At 35.2% G+C, this 22,253-nt stretch overlaps 2 protein-coding genes across 2 annotated transcripts; both read right to left on the reverse strand.

Moving 5' to 3' along the window:
* Nucleotides 1–325: 325 nt before the first annotated feature.
* LOC140137951 (histone-lysine N-methyltransferase SMYD3-like) lies at nucleotides 326–4,551 on the reverse strand. Its single transcript, XM_072159761.1, has 3 exons — nucleotides 4,345–4,551; nucleotides 2,754–2,862; nucleotides 326–2,146 (listed from the first exon to the last, which is right to left on the reverse strand). The coding sequence occupies exons 1-3, from the start codon at nucleotides 4,440–4,442 to the stop codon at nucleotides 2,009–2,011; spliced, it is 345 nt and encodes a 114-aa protein (XP_072015862.1). The 5' UTR covers nucleotides 4,443–4,551; the 3' UTR covers nucleotides 326–2,008.
* Nucleotides 4,552–6,673: 2,122 nt separating this feature from the next.
* On the reverse strand, nucleotides 6,674–22,077 carry LOC140137282 (histone-lysine N-methyltransferase SMYD3-like). Its single transcript, XM_072158926.1, has 9 exons — nucleotides 21,797–22,077; nucleotides 16,834–16,897; nucleotides 15,959–16,081; nucleotides 14,719–14,785; nucleotides 11,623–11,806; nucleotides 10,754–10,856; nucleotides 9,424–9,534; nucleotides 8,145–8,229; nucleotides 6,674–6,864 (listed from the first exon to the last, which is right to left on the reverse strand). Exons 1-9 carry the CDS (start codon nucleotides 21,979–21,981, stop codon nucleotides 6,674–6,676), a joined length of 1,113 nt encoding a protein of 370 aa, XP_072015027.1. The 5' UTR covers nucleotides 21,982–22,077.
* Nucleotides 22,078–22,253: the final 176 nt, after the last annotated feature.

Raw genomic sequence — 22,253 nt, forward strand, 5'->3', positions numbered from 1 at the left:
ATGATTAATTATCATATCAAAATTAATAGACCACTATACTGGGATATTCCAATTGAAATCCATACACCCCCTATGGAGGACATGACTTTAAGCTTGGGCAGGGTGAATTTCAAATGGGGTTACCTGAATGAGTGACTCCATATGACATCTACACCCATTGTATGGGAGATTAAGGTCATGTCTTTTATAGTGGTGTATGGATCTCACCTAAATAGCCAATTGTAAAAATAGATTTTCAGATAAAATTACAAGCTAGCTTGGAGCCTATACAATTCACATTTCTTGTTGCTTTGAATTGTCTCATTTCATGCATTTCTAATTTTATACACATAATGGTACAAAATAAAGACTGTTTTTGTCATATATTGAATTGTAGTACTGTTGCTTTTTTTTATATATATATACAACTTTTATGCATTTTATAAATGCACCATACCAAATAGATGAATATTACCACAAATCAATCATTTTAAATATGATGCGATCTTTGATTGTGCCGATCAATGAGAGCTTTAAAATTTTGCTTGTGAAAAGAGACGAGTGTTTATAACTTCTACACAATTCCTATAGCTGGCATCATGGTGAACATCGATATCACTATAAAACAACAAAAGTGAGGCCAAGAAAGGTATCATGTGATTATAGAATAACAAAATAAATAATCATGTGATACCCTTCTTGACCTCGCTTTCGCAACCCTATAAATGGTAATTTTTGTGAGGGTTTTATTTTTGAACATTTTAGAAATGAATAACTCGCAATTGTATGTAATAATGTATTATAAGGTATAGGGCAGGACTGAGCAATCATGGAAATAACATTCGCAAAAAATATCTCTATCATTCCAAATCACAAAAATAACTAAGCGAATATTACCATTTATATAGCAATATGTTATATTGATCACATATTATAGGGTATGTATATTATGTGACATAAATGTAATATTGAAGTTCACCCCATCAATGGCAGGAAGATGCCAATCATAGGAATGGTCTATAAGCTTACATTTAAGGGATTTTCCCTTTTGGCAAAAGTATCCATCCAACATATAAATAGATTTCACCTATGCACAATCATAATTTCTAATATTCCATTGTTTTAATATGAAATGTAAGTCAGTGGTGTAGTCACTTGGCTTGTCAAGTCAGTGGCTTGGGCACTGTGCCCTGGTCTCAATGGCCTGTCAGTACATTGCAACCTGTTGGTATATATCCAGGGATTCTGGAGTACTTATATTAGATAAGCCACTGGTTTGCACCAATTAAGTCAGTCGTTGATATGATGACTATATATCTCATGAACAAGCGCAAATACGATGCTAGACTTGGATTAAGTATCTAAATTTGCTTTTTTTGAGACATAAATATGGGCCAAATAACAAAAATGTGGTAAAGCTTATCTATTTCTTATAACAGAAATGAACATACTATCTATCGTAACTGGACTCACAGATCTGAAATGTACGAAGTACAATAAATCGCAGCAACCGTAAATCTAAATTATGGGATAAGTCATCATCACTACCAAAGCAGTATGCAAGCATTACGTTCTGCTCAGGTTTGTAATGAAAATATTAGACAAAAATCTGCCAGCTGTCAATGAAAGTGACTTGCCCTGTTTGTACAGGCAGTATATGGCACAGCCCTGGTACATCTGTGAAATATCAATGGGCTATTCCAGTTGAAACCCATACACCACTATGGAAGACATGGTCTTAATCTTCCACACAGGGAGTGTAAATTTCAAATGGGGTTACCTGAATGTGTGACTCCATTTGAAATCTACACTCCCTGTGTGGGAGATGAAGGTCATATCTTCTATATAGCGTGCATGGATTTCAACTGGATTAGCCCAACTGAAGAGTACTGTGATGATGAAAACAAATTTGGCAAATTGTGTAAAATCAAAGTAAAGACTCATGATGACCCTCCCTCCACCAGTCAGCAAAGGCTGAGTAACTACACCACTGAGCACTCCTCAACCCATCAGTTGATTTCATTGTTTCTTAGTCAATATCTTCAGCTTCATTGAGTGACTCCATCCGTTTGACTCTCATTTCCTCCTCACAATTAAACAACATCTCTTTCAATGTCCTCATCAGCGGATGGTCAGCACCATGTGTGATGTTAATGATATGATGAGCCTAGGAAAAAAGTGAAATAAAATGAAATATTTAACCTTAGTTTGTATGTGTTCTACTTCAGGCCAGTTTGCTAAACAATTACAAATGGGCTTGTAACTGAGAAATTGTGCGCAATTTTGGCAAACTGGTAGTTGCAGATATCTTTATCTTTGCATAGTTGCTAAACCTGCATTTTTACCTGGAAATGGCCTTAATCAATCATTATTTTCAACAAAAAATCCCTCTCTTTCTCCATTGTTGCATAATATAAAATGCCTCTGTCCATTAATTTATAAACGAGAGAATGTATTTTGGGTAGAAGATTTGGGCTATAATTTCAAAATAACTGCAACAACAACATTCATATAACTTTGTCTCCTACAGCACCTGCAATACCGGCATGAGAATGATCATCCTTGAAAAGAAACTGAAAAGTTTGAAAAAGCCTGAAAAAGCGTGTGAAATGAGGCTAAAAAGACCAAAAACGGGCTGAAATAAAAAAAAAAAAAGTGTGAAAATTTGGACCAAAAAAAGTAGGAAATCCTGCGCAAGCAGGAAAATTCTCATGCCTAAATACTTGCTTGTGTTTCAACACATACTAGGTTGAGTAGGATGTAAATTTACTAACCTGCTGCAGCATTTTCTGTGCTTCTGGTAGCTGTTGAAGGAATAATTGCAGCTTAGCCACCCTCATACACTGAACACCTACTGCTGGATGGTACTCAGGATAAAATTCTCTGCAACCAATTCAAATCAATCAATCAATCAATTGAATACATGAATACAAAAGCCACCTAAGTCCATGCGAAGTTATTTTGAGAGAAAAACCCGTGTATCATTTTAATTCCTTCAGTTAGATTTACCTGGTCAATATGGTAAGTTTTACGTGCAAATGAGTGGATTAACCTGTATTAGGTATGACGATTAGCATTTCAGGGACTTCGTGGGGTTCATTTTAAATTTTGGACTTAGGTGGTTTTTTGAATCATATACAAAGACAACAATGTTAGAATGAGATTACCACTAGTAAGATAATACAAAATAAAGCACACAGGTATGTATAATGTTGATAAGCATTCTGCCATGTAATATAAACCACACACTTTCCTTTATTAAACCCATTTTTTGTTCAAAAGTCATTCTCTAGCAATGAATGTGTTACAAGTGGACTTTTATACATACTGGATTTCAATCAATGTGTTACAAGACTCAAATCATGGAATTGGGTGATTCTTTCATACATGCTATTTTTCACATGCCCAATAGACACAGAGAATGAATTTGAGTTGTTCTTTCATGCATATGACAGGCCTATGTATAGCAACAATTTCCCATGCTTAACTCAATTTGGCCAAAGTATGGACTTAGGTGGCTTTTGTATTCATATATTCAATTAATCAATCAAATGGACATATGTGATATGATCAAGGGGAATAGTCACATGTCGACCCTGGTCAAAAATGAGTTTTACACATGTTTCTAAAAAGCACATTTAGAGCTTTCAGAAACTGAAAACCCAATGTTGATACAACTTTTTTTTGCGAAATTATGTCAATTTATCAATCGCTGAAAACTATATAAAAACAAAAAAGAATTTGAAAACTTTCTTTGCTAAAATCTCAAAATCAATACTAGCGACATCCGACTCATTCCACTTGATCATGTCACATATGATCTACATATATGCTTAATCAAACCATTCATCTATTTACAAATTAAATAATGCTAATTGATCAATAATCAAGTGTCCTGGTACTCAGCTGATTAATGATATATTTCAATGGTACGTTGTAAACTTGACTGGGGGAAAGCATCAGTGTGACTTGGGAGCTATGCTTGGTGCTCCCCCCCTCGTTTTATGTTTATGTGAATTTAAATTGTCTAGGCTACATATATGTATATCGTCATCAGGGTTGTAGGGCAGAATTGAAAAAACTTTATTCATGTTTGAAGTATAAATCTTATCATTGAAATTACACTCACAGAAGCAGGTCATAAGCTAAAGTATGGCTAAACTATTTGTTATGTTGCCCTACACTTTTCTTAAAAAATGGACAGTTCAAGATAAATAATAAAAAAAATCATCCAAAATGAGCAATTTATTCATTGCTTCTGAAGTTGCAAAATGAATGAAAATTTTATTTTGTAATTGTCTTTCCACTGACAGCAATTTAAATAAGGCATCTTAGTAACTGCAACTCATATTTCAGGGCCTTTACCTGTATGGTCCCAGTGATTGCAATCCATATTCCAGGGCCTTGTCCCACATTTCCAAGTGAATGCATGCATCCATAACCACATCTATATTTTCCTTCATGAGATAATTCTGATGGTGGAATAGTGATTCTCCTACTGATATATTGGTGTCAGCTAATGTCTTGATGACGCCCCAATGTGAGTAAAGTTAAGGAGAATTACACCTGTCGTACCATTAAGAAATCATATGGGGACTATAGGAAGGTATAGAGTGTGTCTCGGTGACATAATTGGCTATGGAAGGGGTACCCCATCTGACTCAAACCTTCCTCACTTTTATCACTAAAACACAAACAGCAAACAAACCATACTTTGTTTCACCTTGGGTTTGGCAACACATGTGCATATTTTGCTGGTCGCATGATCAAAACGCTCATGCCAACCGTATCTCAAAGAGTGTATGCACATGTATACATGGGCAGTTTGATGGCATGCTTCTGTGCAATTACATAAAAGCACCTATGTCACTACTAAAGTCAAGTAAAATGAAGTGCATGCATCTCTGACTCAATGGTGAGAGGGGATTGTTTTTGCTTTGAAATGTTACCTCCTGTTTCGTTGACTTCAACTTTGATAATTTTGATAAAACTCAATCAGACTTGCCAAAAATGTACAGTATGTGTATAAAAAAAGTTTAATCCTTCTGATTTAACCTTAAAGCCTTAATGTACAATTTCCTTCAAATTTTAAAATTGTAATTCTATACTCAAAATGCTAAAATAATACTAGTAATAATTGTCGGGAAGGGTTTCTGTCCATTTTGAGCTGAAATTTTGATTGTGTTAACCATTCTCTTTTAATTGAAAAACTTAGCAACTATGGTATAAAAGGTACAACACTTGAGTGGTTTGAATCTTATCTTGGTAATAGAGCTCAAGCTGTTAACATTAATGCCACATTATCTGATTTTAAAAACATTAATATTGGCATTCCTCAAGGCTCTATTTTAGGCCCGCTTCTTTTTATAATATTTGTTAATAGTCTTTCTAATAGTGTTGATTGTAAATGTACTATGTATGCCGATGACACCACATTACTATGTACTGCTAATGACTCTTCTACTCTTCAATCAAAGCTTCAATGTAATTTATCCAAAATTGTTGACTGGTTCAAGAATAATAATCTTACATTAAACATTCAGAAAACTAAGTTCATGGTGTTCGGCACTAGCAGGGTGTTAAAAAACTTTACAGATGTTAGTTTATATTACAATAATGATACTATTGAGCGTGTTGATGTATTTAAGTACCTTGGTGTTACATTTGATCCTACCATGGCTTGGTCTGATCATATTAATGCAATGTCTTCCTGTATTTCTAAGCGATGTGGTGTAATTAAGCATGTAAAACCTTATATTCCAAAAGATACCCTCATCATGCTTGCCAATGCAATTGTTATGCCTAATTTTGATTATTGTAATACTGTTTGGTCTAACTGTTCTGTTGAGCTCTCAGTTTTCAGTGAATGATAGCCTATTGTATTTATCATAATACAACAGAGTGTCTGTCCGTCCGAATAGGAGAAATTTTGAATTTCCAAATTTTGAATAGGAAAAACTTAAACCCTAACAGCTAACCCTAACCTATAACCCGTTATATTAGGCCTAATTGGGTCACATTTCTCCCGATTGATTTCATTACTTTAGCATGCTTATTAGTAACGGCCTACTAATTTCAGGGTATTTTCAGGGCCCTCATAAATGGTAGCAGGACAGGGCTTGGAAGAGGCGAACGAAGAGTTTCCAGATTATGAGTACCAAAATAAGCGTCACAGCTATAAAACTGAGTTGATTAAATTGTGTCAAATTGGGTCTTGATCATTAAGGGACATATACAAGGTCAGGGCAGGTGTACATGTATATGGATAACGGTTGTTGGGTAATTAGAGATAGACCTATCACAAGAACCGCCCAACCCAAGAACCGCGAAATCTAGTAATGTAATAATTACAGTAACTCAATTTCCAAAAATGCCTCCTTTGGCCCCCATGGACCAGATCGTGTCACATATTATAAGATCGTACATTATGGCTTTAAACTAATATCATTTTATATTCAATACAATGACTGACTGGCAAAAGTAGAGAGGAAACCTGCAACTTGCACTGTTTCTAAATAGACGATGTTTCATCATTTTTAAAACAAAAATGAGTGTCAAGTTTACAACACTTCCCTAAGACCCCAAAAAACGACTTGTAACATTGACCAGGGAAATAGGTAACCACTTGATCCTACCCCATCAGAAGATGATAAAGGCACAGATTATGATCACACAGCAAAATTTACATAACTTCTTACGTGACTGTCTTTCTTGCATATTCATGAGCAACTTTGCTCAAAAAGTAAAGGATATCACATTCTGGGTTCTTTCGCCAATTGTCTATCATGCGTTTATTTTTACGCATCTTCTTCACCGTTGGCCAGGTTTTGTCCAATAACTTCTTGCCTTTTTCACTCCAGTTACATGATGGACACTTCACTTTGTCTGTAAAAAGTAAAAATACATAATTATTGAGATCTTTTATTTTGTGTCAACAAAGTACTTGCACTCAGCACATTACTAAATCCATATCGATAAAAGTCAACTGCATTCCAACAGGTTTTGCTACCATACGCCAGAACCTGAGTTAAACTAATCATATGACTGTACAAAGTAAGTGCAGCGGTACTCAGTACAAATGACCATACGCGGACGTGCCGAAAACATGGATAACATTTTCGGCCTTTTGGTATATTAATAACCCCTTTTTCTAAGCCAATTTTTGTATATGTAACTTTTTTTGGGGAAAATAACCAAATTTTCAAAAAATTTGGGGAAAAAGTTGAAAAAACTGACTTAAGACAATTTGTGTTAAATGTGGCCAACAAATTTTGACTCATGGTGTATCAATGGGTCCAAATTTCTTGAAAATTAGTTTACTGATGGGTCCACTTTCAAATTCTTAGCAGTACAGTCCTACCCAAACCAAACTTGAATACCCCCTGGGATACACATAATATATATACGCCTTATATATCTGGGAGTGTATTATATTGCTTAAGGTTATTAATTATTTTAAACTGTTGTGATTTGGTAGTTCACAGCATGTTACGAATGGTAGTGAGCTTTGGCAAAAACTGCATTGCTCAATTCATAGCGAGCGTGTAGAAGAATTAAAATATCACCAATATACTTTTATAGGTGCTGCGGTTCTTGAGTTACGTTGTAAAGAGGGATGAAACAACAACACTTTTGTAAAACGTACATAACTCATTAACAACAATAAATTAAGCAAGTTTGCAAAGTATACGATTTGTAGAATAAACTTTTGCAAAACATCAAGGTGTTAATTTTCAATAATATATTGATCTAGATAATGAAAATCAATTTTTAGGTTGCTTCGACCAACAATGCCTCGTCTACCCTTAAAGGGGCATTTCGTGATCCACAGCCTCATCCCCCCACTTTTCCAAAAAAAAGTTGAGATTTTTCCGCCACTGGATACCTCTGGCTACATAATGTTTATGTACCAAATATTTCTTGCAGATTAATTGCGTTTAGCAAAAATATCGCCAAATTTGAATTTCGTTCTGGTGCACCAGAACGAAATTACAACACATTGTCTATGGAGCAGTGTAATACACATAATCATGCATAACTCATAAGCACGCAAAATCGGAATCAACTGAAATTTTGGAAATAAGCTTTTTTCGTGGATATCTACTGAAAAATGTCATAAAAAGAGGATGCTAGGATCACGAAATCCTCCTTTAAGAATTACTTACACGATGGGTCAGTTCTCATGTAGTGAAATGGCACAGCAGCTGGGCAATCATTGTTACCACATTTCAAAGCACTGATTCTTGCATCCTGAAGGAAATTACATTGGGAAAGAAATAAAAGTTGTATTTAAAATATGTGCTATCTTATCAAGAGGAAATTTTATGAAGGCAAAATGAGGGAAATATGACAGAATGTATATATGTGACCTCCTCTCACAAAATGAGCACAAAGTTGGCAAGATAACCTTCTGATATAGTCCGGATTTGAATTCCATATTAATTTCATATATGCTTTAAAAGCATATACCAAACATGCATGGGCAGATCGAGACACCTGCCAACATTTGAGATCACAAAAGTGTATTCTGAAACCCCAAAAGTTGTATTTTTCATTTAAAAAAAAGTATTTTCCAAAAATGTAAGTGTGACGATGCTGAAAAATTGCACATCTGTATGACAACTGTATGAATTTCCATTTCACCGAATACTCTGGTTTGAAAGATTGCTTCCTTTGATCTGTTTTGGAACTTTGAGTTGACAAAGTCAAAGCCGTATTTAAAAATGCCATGCTCAAACTGATTAAGAAACTACCATCTTCGCTGGCACTCGCTGCTCAATACATGAATGGTGGTCATTGATGATTCTTGCAGGGTACCTAGCGCCTTTTTATGCAACGTTCTGATTTGTTAATATGCTTTAGTTTACATACCCATGCACCAATCACAGATGCGCTAGCTTACAAGATCGGGGCTTGCATTCTAAAGTCTATACTTGCAGCCATTTTGAAATGGGATTTTTTGTATTTTTTTGGTTAATGGTCAAAACCATATTTTTTTGGGAAAATGTATGTCTGTATTTTTACAAATTCCCATATGAAATACACAAAAAAAACATACTTGTTGGCAGGTCTGCTAGGGTTGCTCCTACATTTGGTCTTCAAAAATCAATATATCTTCCTGAATTTCCTTTGTTTTCTATTGAATTTTGCCATGATAAATGGACGGTGTCTGTGCCCTGGCAGCGACTTTATGCTGGAGCAGATTCAAATTTTGTTGGAGCAGATCACAATATTAACTTCAAAGCCTGTTATCTTGCTTACATAAATCTAAAGCTATCTTCACTATCCATATGAAATAGCTATAACTTTGTATAAATCTTAATAGCATTCAGGAATTAACATTCAAATTCAGCGATAATATAATTCTTTGATGACACCAACATCCAATTATGAATATTTAAACATGTTGCTGTTAATGTGTGAAAGGGTCACATGGCATCTTACCCTGTCCTTATCTTCACAATAGGCACAACTGCAGGTAAAATACCACAGATCATTGGTTTCATTATGTCTGTCTTCTGTTGGGTTGTACAGTTCTATATAGCTAATAAAACACTGACAAAGAAACACATAAACAAGACGAAGAACACAAAAAGTTCAATTTGCAAAGCTGATGTTGCTAATTCATCTAACTATTAACTATTGAATTATATGATGATATTTGGAGTACACATCTCTGAACTATATGATGATATTGGGAGTACACATCTCTGAACTATATGATGATATTGGGAGTACACATCTCTGAACTATATGATGATATTGGGAGTACAGGCGGCAGTGATATGACAGATACACTTGGCTCTTGTCACCACTGTGGCCTGGGTTCAAATCCCCACAGCACTGTAACCCTGCAAGAGAGCATAGTTGCCGATCCATGACCCTCTTCACAGGTTTTCCCTGGGTACTCCGGTTTTCCTCTCACATTTCTAAAATCAGACCTCTTCCCATAGTCCTATCTTGTTCACATTGTGTTCTATAGCTGCAATAAATTGCACTTGGTGGATACAAGTCACATGTCCCTGTATTTATTTTATTTCTATAAAATGATCTTAATTGATTGCAAAATCAGTGTAAGAAATGCCATGGTTTTTGACCTAGAGTCACGCACTGCACAGTGTATTTTACACATAAGAAAAATTATTCCATACCGTGCATTCAGAAAATCATTGACCCAATGACGTCATCGCTGCATTTTCATTGATAAAACTCAGAATCGTTCAAAAACATGAGTTTTTAATTGCAAATATTTAATTTGTTTATCTATGAATGTCAATGTTTATCTGCCATTGGCATAGTATATTATCATAGTGTTGAATGCGCTGAGGCTTGTGAGGCGGGTCTGTTGCAAATTTCGCGGATCTGTTGTTATTTGTGACATTAAAAATCCATCTTTCGCATGGCCTTTGTGTGTACGTGTGTATGTGTGAATGGGGGTTAGCTATGCGCGCATGGATTCTGTTGATAACAACCTGCATGCAGTTGGACACATAGGCTTGTGTAAAAATATACAACAAAGTCAATCTTATTCTCAAATACATTATGGTGTAAATATAAGCATTTGAATAATTTAACAATAATTTTAATTAAAAAAAATGAACATGAAAGTTCATGAGTGATTTTCCAACACATTTGACTGTTGGATTACTTTGAAGTTGGTAATGGGTAAATTACACTGTGCACTGTGATACTTATCCAATTCAGTGTTCAAATCAAGAGTGACATGGTGGAGCTGGTCCTCTAATTGTCCATCTTTATTTTGCACACGGCTTACCTCTTCTCCCTTTTTGATTTCCTTTGTTGCTCTAACCTCCAAGGTGGTACTGTTGAATGTTGCCACACAATTAAAATCACATGCATGATTAAAGAATGCGGTCCTGAAAATAAAAATGAACAAAAATAAGGTATACATTGTATCGTCGGTCGCAACACATAGTGGCGTACGTGAAGGACAAAATTTGTTTCCGATCAAAACGTTTTTGAAGGATATGCTACTAGTAACGAAGTCAATACTCCTCCACGATTATCTCTCAGTGGCCTGATTCCATTTGTAATTTAAGTGTAAGGTTCAAACTATTAAACTGTATCTTTAATAGTTAACTAAGAATAACTATTATAGGATAATAGCTAGCTCTAAACCTATACGCCACTATGTGAAACGGAAAATTTTGAAAATCACTCTACGCCACTATGTGTTGCGACCGACGGTATGATTCAATTAATGTACCACATTGCATTGTTTACTGGAATAAAACAGAAGCAAACCAAACTATTCTGTACTGAAAGCTATTGAGAAATAAAAACAAACAAGCACATTTTTTCAAATAATAAATGTGTGCACATACATGTAGCAAAAAAATGTGTAACTGGATTTTATTTAAAATTGCTTTTCTATAACTTTCCAATTTTTCACTTGTTTAAAGTTCCATTTTCAGTGTATTCCACAGTCAATGCAACGGTATCTCCAATCAAGTCAAGTCAAGTCATTCATTTTTCTTTCATTGCACTGGAAAATCCTTTCATGTGTCCTCTTTATAAATTATATACTAGATGAAAATCTCATTTACATACCAAAATGAGCAAACAGATTCACAAAAACAAACAAACATACAAACAAACAAACAAAAAACATATCCTGCTTACTTAAGGTATAACCCATAGCCAATATTATGCAGCTCTGCATCTGATATCTCCACACAATTTGCTTGTAATATACTGAACAGGTCCTTCATGTCTTCCACTCTAACTCCCATCATTATAAACTGTGCAAGCTGTAAAAAGCCTTTGTCAAAATCCCTCTGTCTCACTTGTCCCCATCTATCAACATCTGCAGCAGAAATAAGAACATTTAAAGGTATAAGGATACTGAAAGATGATTAGAGGGTGGGTTAGTGTAGTGGTCTTCTCACTCGCTTCTCACCACTGTGGCTGGGGTTCAATTCCCCGCGATGCCACATGTGAGTTTGGTTGCCGATCCATGCTCGTCCTTACAGGTTTTTCTCCGGGTGCCACAGCGATATTTCACCTATTGACCACATACCAAATTATTATTTCTCTACTGGACTCGAACCCATGACTGCATTGTACCTTTTGTCAAGGATGTACCAAGCACGGCCAAAGCATGTTCAAGAGACAATACCAGGCATTTATCATGAGGGCTACCATGCTGGTATCATGAATACTCGGATAAACTCTTTTGTTCATATTGCTAACAGAGTATTCTTGTCATGAGTTTATAAAAATTCGCTGTAGGAACTTTAGAGTTTAACTGATACCATGGGGTATAGTTATATTCCATGCTATTATTCTGTACTTTACTGCAAACTGAAACTCGCTTTTATAAACCTCTACCTGTTCAAGTATGTCTGTGTGCTGTGATACATCCGATCGCATGCCGAGGCGTTGAATATGTAGTAAAAGGCAGGTCCGATAAAATCCGAAGATATGACCAAATTGATGGTTGAAGGCGGAAAAATCCGCCAAAAGCCGGAAGATGCCATATGCATGTACCTGTGCATTGTACTTGCATAGACCCTAGAAAACTTCTAACATTTTCAACAAAACTCGAAAAATATTGTAAAACTGGAATACAAAATGTCATTATCATATTAGCCTTTGATGAAAATTTGATCAAAATAGCCCTTCGGAAAATGGCTTGAATCTATTCAAATATCAACCCATTTATTTTCTACAATACAGTATGTATTCTTGGGAATATGAGAGTTGTGAAATGATCTTTTACATGCTGGGTTTTGTTTTGAAATTTTTTGTATGGATAGTTTTTCATAGTTCAGTTACTCGGGATGTTTCGGAAACGCCTCAAAATATCGCCATCAAACATTCCCGTATATCAAGAGATGGCGCTATTTTTTGGTAGGGAAATATCGATGTGGGTGCTCCGGTTTTCCTCCTGCATCTAATATCGGACCTCTTCCCATATCCCTGCCCCGTCATATCCGGATGGCATCCCTTAAATTTGGCAGCCTCTGAGCACTATTGGGCTTAGCCTGGCTTTGGCCAAATGTTATAAATAAAATAATAAATGATTTTATACATTTGGATAATTAGGGTGAGGTGACTAGATCATTATTCATCATTATTTAAAATTGATATACTTTCAATAATATAATACACATGGCTGGTATATGGCATTACCTGAGCCTGGATTACTGCACAAAACACTCTGATTTAAGAACCTAAGCTTGTAACCAGTGATGTTTGAACATAATACTTTTTGTACCAAACTGAGGACAGAGTCAGTGCAATTTTTGTAGAGTAAAAAACACCTGATTTATTCCACACAATATTGAATATATCATATTATTCACTTTGCAAAGTCACCAAATAAGGTCTTGTCATTTGAAGTGTGCGAGTGTGATTGCATGCCCTTAAATGATTACAAGGAGTGTGAAATTCCTAAAAATGTTGAATATAAATTTTGTTTCCAGATGACCCCAGCATGTGGGCCCTGGTAGTTGGACTCTCCAAATCCACACACACACAAAAAGAAAATTAAAAATTAAAACAAAAATCAGATTCTTTTTCTTTAGACTATGCTATTCATTCCAATACATGTAAGCACCCATACACCAAAAAGCGCCCACCCAGGGTATTTTCAATTTGCTAAAGGGTACCATTGATGTTGAAGTGACTGATAGATGTTGAATACAGTGAAATAGCTTGAGGATTTGAAGTCATGTATAAACTTGCAATATTTTTACTGCATCAGAAAAACTACTGGAATGTCTCGGGACCCTATATAACGTAGGTAAATTGGTCTCTAATGCGCCCACCCAAAATGACTTTGTAAAGCACCCTGGGCGCTTATTGGAATGAATACTATTTTAAGTTCCTGAATGTTGGCATTTATGCCGTAGTCACCACAAAATTCATTTAATTCACACTCATAGCACTCCTAAACATCTACAGTACTGTGAGTCAAAATGTCAAAATCATATGCCAACAGCAGTGCACCTAAATGTTATAATCCCAGCATGCAATGTGGGATATTGCTACCAGTTTGGAGCATATTTCACAATTTCACTATTAATCATATTGTATCAACATATACTGCTCCAAGAAAGTATCCTTACACTCGGAAAAATAATTACAATTTTAAAACTGAACCATATTGGGGTAAATTTATTCTTTTAATGGATGCACTATCTAATCCGGCACATTTGGACACCCCATTGAATCCAATGTGACTTCAAGAAGTAAAGTTACAAGCATTTGATTAGACCAAGGTTCAGTTTTAAAAGTGACACGCTGGCCCATTTAAAAATCCACAGACTAGACATTTGGATTGAGAGTGGTAAATGGCTAATTTGTGTGTGCCTTTAATTTAAAACAAAAGGAACAAAAGAAAACTGAAACAAAACAGCTGACAAATAAAATGAAAGTTATGAAAAGTACAGAGAAGTGAAAACTGAAATAAATACAGCTTTAAGTTTCATTGCAGAAACTGTGTTGTCTCTTTGTTGCGCTTGTTGGAATCCTTTTGCGCCTTGTATAGGCCAGTTTGTCACTTTTAAAACTGGATCTTCGTCTATTCAATTGCTTGTAACTTTACTTCTTGAGGCCACATTGGATTCAATGAGGTGTCATAATGTGCAGGATTGTATAGTGCATCTATTACAAAAACAAATTGACCCCAATATGGTTCAATTTTGAAATTGTGATTATTTTTCCAAGTGCAAGGATACTTTCTTGGCGCAGTATATTATACCATATACTCACGTTTAACTAGCAAATCAGGAATGTTTGGAAATCCATTTGCATCAATTGATGCATTCTCTACTAATTTCTGAAAGTGAAAACATAAAACAATTAGCAATAACTTCACTGAAATTATCATACACAAAAATGACTGGCATGCACATTGAAAGTAACATGAATAGGTATCTAAAACTAGCAAACTTGAGAAAAATGGTATTTCTTGCTTCATAAATCAATAATTTTTGAGAAAAAAGTTGCATGAAATCAGGTAAACTTTCTGACCGTGTGAATCAGGGATTTGTATCTCAAATTCCTGTTATAATGTGCAAAATGATGATGCACCATACTTGTTTAAGGGTGCATTTTCAAATCAATATTTAATACGTCTTTAGGGTGCTCTTCGAAAGTCCATTGTCATTGTCAAGTGGCCCCTCCAGGTAAAGTTCACATGAACTATTTGATGTACGAAACCCATAATGAATTAATTGAATCAATTATATTTTGACCACTCTAGCTCCAGTGGTAATGGATGCTTGCATCCATAGCTACTGCGTACAAGATGAATATATGAAGAAATGTATTCACTAAATCCTCAGTCAAGTCTATTCAAAGGCTTAATGTATGATTTCCTTCAAATTTTAAGTTTGTCATTATTATATACTCAAAATGCTGAAATAATACTAGTAATAATTATTGGGAATGGTTTCTGTTCATTTTGAGCTGAAATAACGAGGTAAAGTGAAAGAAACACTGCTTGTTATTTTGGCCGTTTAACACACAGTTCTATAGGAGGACATAAAGTCATAATTCTTGAATTATGACTTTATGTCGCACTTTGCTCTGTTTACCTACAAACACAACAAATTTGGCTGATTCCATTTAGGTGCAAGTTGTGACATATGTAACCATTACAAATATGCCAAAAAATCAGGTTTGAAAAAAATTAACCAAATTCATATTATAAGATCGTACATTATGACTTTAAATGACTGATCAGAGATCAAATATAGAAATTAAAACATAAAGTTCTGAATATTTACAAATAAAATATGATGCAATCAGTGTTTTCCACAATCATCATGGTTTAAAACAGGGGTTCTCATAGTTAATTTCATATATAGCTAGCAGGCCACACAGGGACAAAATCATTTCAAAGACTTGTATTTGAGGGCAAAATTACAATGTCTGCCAAAGCTTTTCAAGGGCCAACAATTATTGGTCAACAGAATTCCTGGTTTATATCCTGCAATCTAAATCTTACTGTTCTTTTCCAGTGCGTTCTAGCCATGAGTCGTATTTGGTCTTGAAATATTGGCGAGTCCTGTGATGCGTTAGCTCTTGTTATTGAATGACACTCATCTTTGTGATCAGGCCAGGCTGCACGCTAGAAAATAATAATTAATATTCATCACTTTTTTATTTATAGTAAAGGCAACAAGTCATTGATTCTTAATTGTGAAAGCATGAAAATATTTTACATCTGTTATTCTATTTTTATTTTTTCATAGCTTCAAAGTGAAAGACAAGTCTTTAAAATTCTCAAAGTTGCTTTTTTTATATGAAAAATGGCAGGAAGACAACAGCAGTGCTAAAAATATGTATTTAAAGGTCCATTCAATTGCACATGTACATTACGGATAAAGACCTAGGTACATGTATGATATTGATGAAAATGTCACATTTTACTCTTATTAGTTTGCTTCTTAACAATTTATATGTTATAGCATACATATCAGTTGGAATCAGTTTGAAATTGCTGCATGATTTGAGACTGAGTCAGAGTAAATTACACTTTACAAAGTTATGAAAGTACAATGACAACATAAACTTTATAATTGCAATCGGGGGGGGGGTAACTCCCATTGTGGCCTGTACACCATCCGCAATAATAAAAACGTGGGTAAAAACATGAAATATTGGAAAAAAGGGTAGCAAAATTGCAATTGCTAATATGGGGAAATCAAATTTAGGGTATGAAATTTGATGCAAGGAATAAAATCCCTGTTTAGGGTGTGAAAACACTTGTTTTAGGCAAGGGTTAAATCCTTGTTTAGGGTGCTCTTCAAAAGTTGATTATCGCGGATGGTATACAGGGCATGACCCCAGGTTGCACACATCTGTATAAATCAAACTTACCTGGCAAGTTTTATCACAATACCTAGCATATTTGCATCCAGAACATCGCAGAAGTTTGGACCCCCTGAAAAGTATATTCAAATGGGATATAGCGGTAATTACAACTAAATGTATGTGATAGGGCAATTTCCAAGAATTTTTTATGGGGCCATTCAGTCATTATGCTCTATAGCACTGTGTGACTAAAACTTGGACAAAATTGAACAGCAACAAACATGACTAATACTGTTCCTACAATAACTCTTGGACATATGGCATGTACATTTCAACAAGTGTGTTCCACTTTTTAAAAGCACTATACACATATGATGTTGTGAAATAACCAATCATGCTATATGCAATGTTATTACATGTACTTTGCGACCACAATATTAAAACCCTTCCTACCCATGGATCTGTTTTTGAAAGTACATGCTGCTTTGTATCCTACTTGACATGAAATCAAATTGTTTTCTTGTAAAATTACCAGGAAAACCTGCCCTCTCTTTATCTGTAAAAAGTATTAAAAGCACACTGCAACTAAACTGTCAGTAATGAAGAGTTCCAACATATTGTCATTTTGAAGTTTAAGTGCCACCTACCGTACTGACGCGAGTATAGACCTTTTTCCCTCTTTCCCATCATGCACTATTCCAGGGGGTATGAGTGTCATAAACTACATCATCTCCCGGGAGTACAGAGTTAAGTTCATTACATTCTGGAATACGGACATTTCGGCTGGTGCCTTCATCACAAAAAAGGAATCCCCGATAATCACGATACTGGAGCAGCAATCACTAATACCTTTCGGAGGCAAAAAAACAACATTTTTATGCCTTATGGACAAAAAAGTTTCCTGCTATTGAAACCTATACTCTGGTTGCTCTACGAAAAAGGAATTACTATCAAAACCACTAATCCCACCAATTATCCCCTGCTGATGCCCTATTATATAGCTATCAACATGGTGTGAATTTTTCTGTGAAAAGTGTGCCAACAGATTCCATAATACCATTATTACATAACAATTTTCTATCTTTTGGCTTGTCTACTGTGGTTTATCATTGGGGTGGGCTTGTCCAGCTGGGAGTTAATTTGGCTAAAGGGGGTAATTATAGTAATTGGTCCTGGATAAACCTCCCTTTTTCATAGAGCAAGAGGACTATAACTTTGTATACATTTTATAGACCTAATGGTAATAAACTAATGACAGGACACGCCGTGATATTTTGTTGGCGTCCGTTTCACTTTTTTTTCGGAGATGAAAATAAAATGTAAACACAATCTCTTACACAGATGTTCTGCATCGCTCCGTAACTGCATCACTCGTGTATTCAATAATTGCATAATTAGTAACATTGATGGCCTTTACGATAATCCGCATATGGGCATTTCCACGGTAACACGCGTTACACTTTGGTGCATCCACCTTTGTTTTGCAGTACCTAGTTAAAATAGTATTTTGAATTTTGTATCAATCTTTTGTATTTTAACACCTACCACCTAAGGCTTAATTCTCATGTTCACACAAAGGTGAAAGATCAACTCATGTGAATGAGGTAGTACTGCGAATGTCGGTAACATGCATTACACTCGGTGGACAAGCAAAAAAAACCACAAACTTATTCTCAACTTTGTCCTCAAACTAACAAGTCTGCAAAAAATTTCTTTTCACTGTAATCAAGTATTGTGCTGAGGTTTATTATAATTTATTTATAACAACAGTGCAGGTTAAACTTTTTTAGTAAATAGTAAAAGAGTCGGTAACACGCGTTACAGTAACACGCATTACACTTTGTCCGGCCAAATAAGACCAACATAATAATACATTTTTCAACATTTCCAAACATTGATGATACACTACTTCAGTTTTAAAGTAAAAACATGCTGAAATTATTAACCAATCCCAGTTAACATCACTTCAGTTGATAAAAACAGTATAGTTTAGACCATACCTATGTTTAGACCCAATACCAACTTTTCTTTCTTACAACAAGTTAGAGGTCATGAAATTTGTAGTGTCCCCAATTATTTACTACCACTGGTTCCCCAAATTCCCTAATTATCTTCTCCCTACAATAAAATGTGATGTCTTTTTCACTTGGCCACTTCCAAATCTTTCCAGCACTACTGAAATCAAAAAGTCATATTTGTTTCCTTCTTCCAACACTTCACCAGCAGGGAAATATGCTCCATCATATTCAACAAAAAAACAGCTTCCGACATATATTTTGTCATGATTTACACTAGTGTTAGATTGTCTCAAGGTATCTTTCTGTGACTCATCAGTTGAGCAATCTGGTACATCTTCTGGAAGAGGCTCCACTCCATCAATACTCTCCATATCTACAACATCCTCATCTTGTTCTGCGGCTTCTGTGGTGATGGATGCCACTGCTTGGCCATCCACATTCCACAATCTCTATGAAATGCATGCCCTCAACATAAAAGCATAGTTGGCAGTGGTGATACAAACCCACCCTTTTTATTTCAAACCCACCCTTTTTATTTTATATCCTTTATACCAAAACTCCGAAACCCACCTTATCTAATCGTGATTACTGATCATAGATAAGTGGTTATGGTGGTCCAGGAGGTGCAGATTTGCATCCAAAGAGAATTACATAAATTTTAAATGGCCAAACAGAATGGGATTTCAATATTTTTTGTTTGTTTCATTTAGTGTCATTCAATTGGAAATTACAGTGAGCTTTGAAATTGCAATTGTTGATTTCTAAACCCACCCTTTTTATCAGTGACCACGCTTTATATTTGGACAAGCATTTTAACCAGACATTTTTCAAACCCACCCTTTTAAGCATTTTGTGGACCCTTCAAACCCACCCTTTCTAAAGCATGGGTTACCAACAGTGAAAAGGATGTTTGCACTGTAAGTCTGTAACACTGTCCTCAATTCAAATTACAATGGTAAAAGTGGGCTTTACAGTCATTGTTAGCATTGTATGGAATATGGTAACACGCGTTTCAGTGGTAACACGCATTACAAGTAACACACGTTGCAGTTTTTGACAGCGCGCTGTGAAGTAGTGGATAGGAATTTATCGCATTGTGCATGGCTTTTACATAAGGCCTTACTAGGAGAAGGAAAATTCTAAGTGGTATCAATGCAAACCATATATTAAACAAAATAAATTTATAATAGTCTGTTTCGGTAACACGCGTTACATGAGGCTGTGAATTACTTTTCAACCATGTACTGACACAAGTGTATGATGGGTTATATTAACATTTTACTTCTGGATTCTCAAAGACCAATTGCCATACTTATTTAATCCAAACATATTTTAAAATTAGATGGAATCTAATACTTTTTTTACAGCCAATTGCTAAAATCATAAAAAGTGCAACATTTTTTTCCTTTAAAGCGCACAATAAGTAAAAACACTTTTTTTCAAAGTAAACAATAACCAAATGGCTTGAAATTTTTTTCCTGAATACTTGCATGTATTTGGAGTGATTTAAGCAGAAAAAATCATTCCTTGAAACAATTTCATTTTTTTGAGATCTGTCCACCATTTCATGGAAATGCCCATATATGGAATCAGTATGCCCATATTAAGACAAAATAATTGCAAAGGTATGGCAAAGACCATCGGATGCACACGATCTATGAGGTTGATGAACTACGTCATACACAACTTGAATAGTGCATTGTGGGAAAAAAAAAAAAGGTCTATAGTCCCACCTTTGAGTAAAGTCCCACCCCCAAATTTTCGAAAAATTTCAGAAATTAAAAAAAGTTATTTATTTTTTCGGCTTTGGAGTGTCCCAGGACCTAGACCTAAATGCTAGGATCATTCATGGTTGACCTTAAAAAAAAAAAAAAAAAAAAAAATTTCAAGATATATTTGTATTTTTAATATGAAAATTGATAACTTGTATTCATGTCATACTCTATTAATGATTTCAAAATGCATTTTTTTTTTTAGGTCAACCATGAATGATCCTAGCATTTAGGTCTAGGTCCAGGGACAGTGCTACAAAACCGAAATTTTTTTTTAATTTTTTTTTTTTTAATTGAGTATAGTCCCACCCCCAATTTTGAAACATTTTCACCCAAAAACGGGGTGGGACTATACTCGCGTCAGTACGGTATATTTTTCTTTGATTATAGATCGAGTTATTAAGAGGTCATACACGTTGGTCGTTTATGTCATAAGACGTTTGCATTGCATTGTTAGGCCTTGTTAATTGATGGAATGAGCTCCCTCCATCGGTGGTAAATTGCAATAGCCTTGAGACTTGAGAGTTTTAAGTCAGCAGTTAAAGACCACTACCAAACCAAAAGTAAAAATTAAAATTTAATGCAAGCATCATTCAGAGGTTTACACACAGTTAGTTATACAGATGAGATGAGATGAATTGAAAACATTCAAATTAAACCCCTAAAAAGTATGACATGTAGATTTAATGATACATTACTTTAAAAATGAAAATTTGACCAGAGATGGTCATGATGTAGACTGCGGAACTCAGTCGTCAATGATAGGTCATTTATCTATTGGTCATATATGACTAATTTGACTATCATTTGAAGACTGAGTTCTTAGGATACATCTTCCAAGGTGAGTTTCAGACAATAGCTCGGGATTTTTGTGGCAGAGGTTATCTTTTGAATTCTTTCATGACCACTGAAGCATAGTCACGCCTGTGAAGGCCACTCGGTGTGAATTGAAAGACCATGTCACTTGCCACAAAAGAATGTCAAAGGTCATAAAACACCAATTTGGTGTCTTTCAGCTCCTCGGAATATGATGCTTAAGGTCTATGACTGGTCATGATGATGATGCATTGATGGGACTTTTTATAATTTTTTATTTTAATATTTTAATTGAACATGCATGTCTATAAATATTGATGTAACTTTATTTTGACTAGATTAGCAGCTTTACTCAGGTTCATCTTTGGTTTTTATTGAGAGGGTCCTTGTTTACACCTATAAGGACAAAGATAGCCAACTTACTTTTCAGTAAGACAGTGATCACAGTGTGTTGTTGACTGATTATTTGAAATCGATCCGCCGTGGTACAAAATGTAAGAGAAAGGTTTATCACGTAAAAGCAGCTCCCCTGGCTTCACATCTCGCTTTGTCCGAATACCTCGCCCGTGGGTTGCACTAGCAAATATATCTACTATCGAGTCAGACATTCTCCCAGCTCGTTTGAAGTTAATTTTGGTGTGAAAACCACGAGAAAGCTGGACAACGTCACTTGTGGTTGCAGAATTTGACACACAGGAACGGGAAATCCCCTCACTGCGAAATTCGTTTGTTTTTGTTTTCGCCAGTAAGGGATTTCCTATTTTTGGTTGAGTCCACTTTGTCAAGAGATGATAGGGTGATATAAGTGATTACTATTTGTAATGTTTTGTTTTATATGCAGCGATAAAAATACAATTTCTTCAAATAACTTTATAAAACA

This window comes from Amphiura filiformis, chromosome 17 (assembly GCF_039555335.1).
Source record: "Amphiura filiformis chromosome 17, Afil_fr2py, whole genome shotgun sequence".
NCBI lineage: Eukaryota > Metazoa > Echinodermata > Ophiuroidea > Amphilepidida > Amphiuridae > Amphiura > Amphiura filiformis.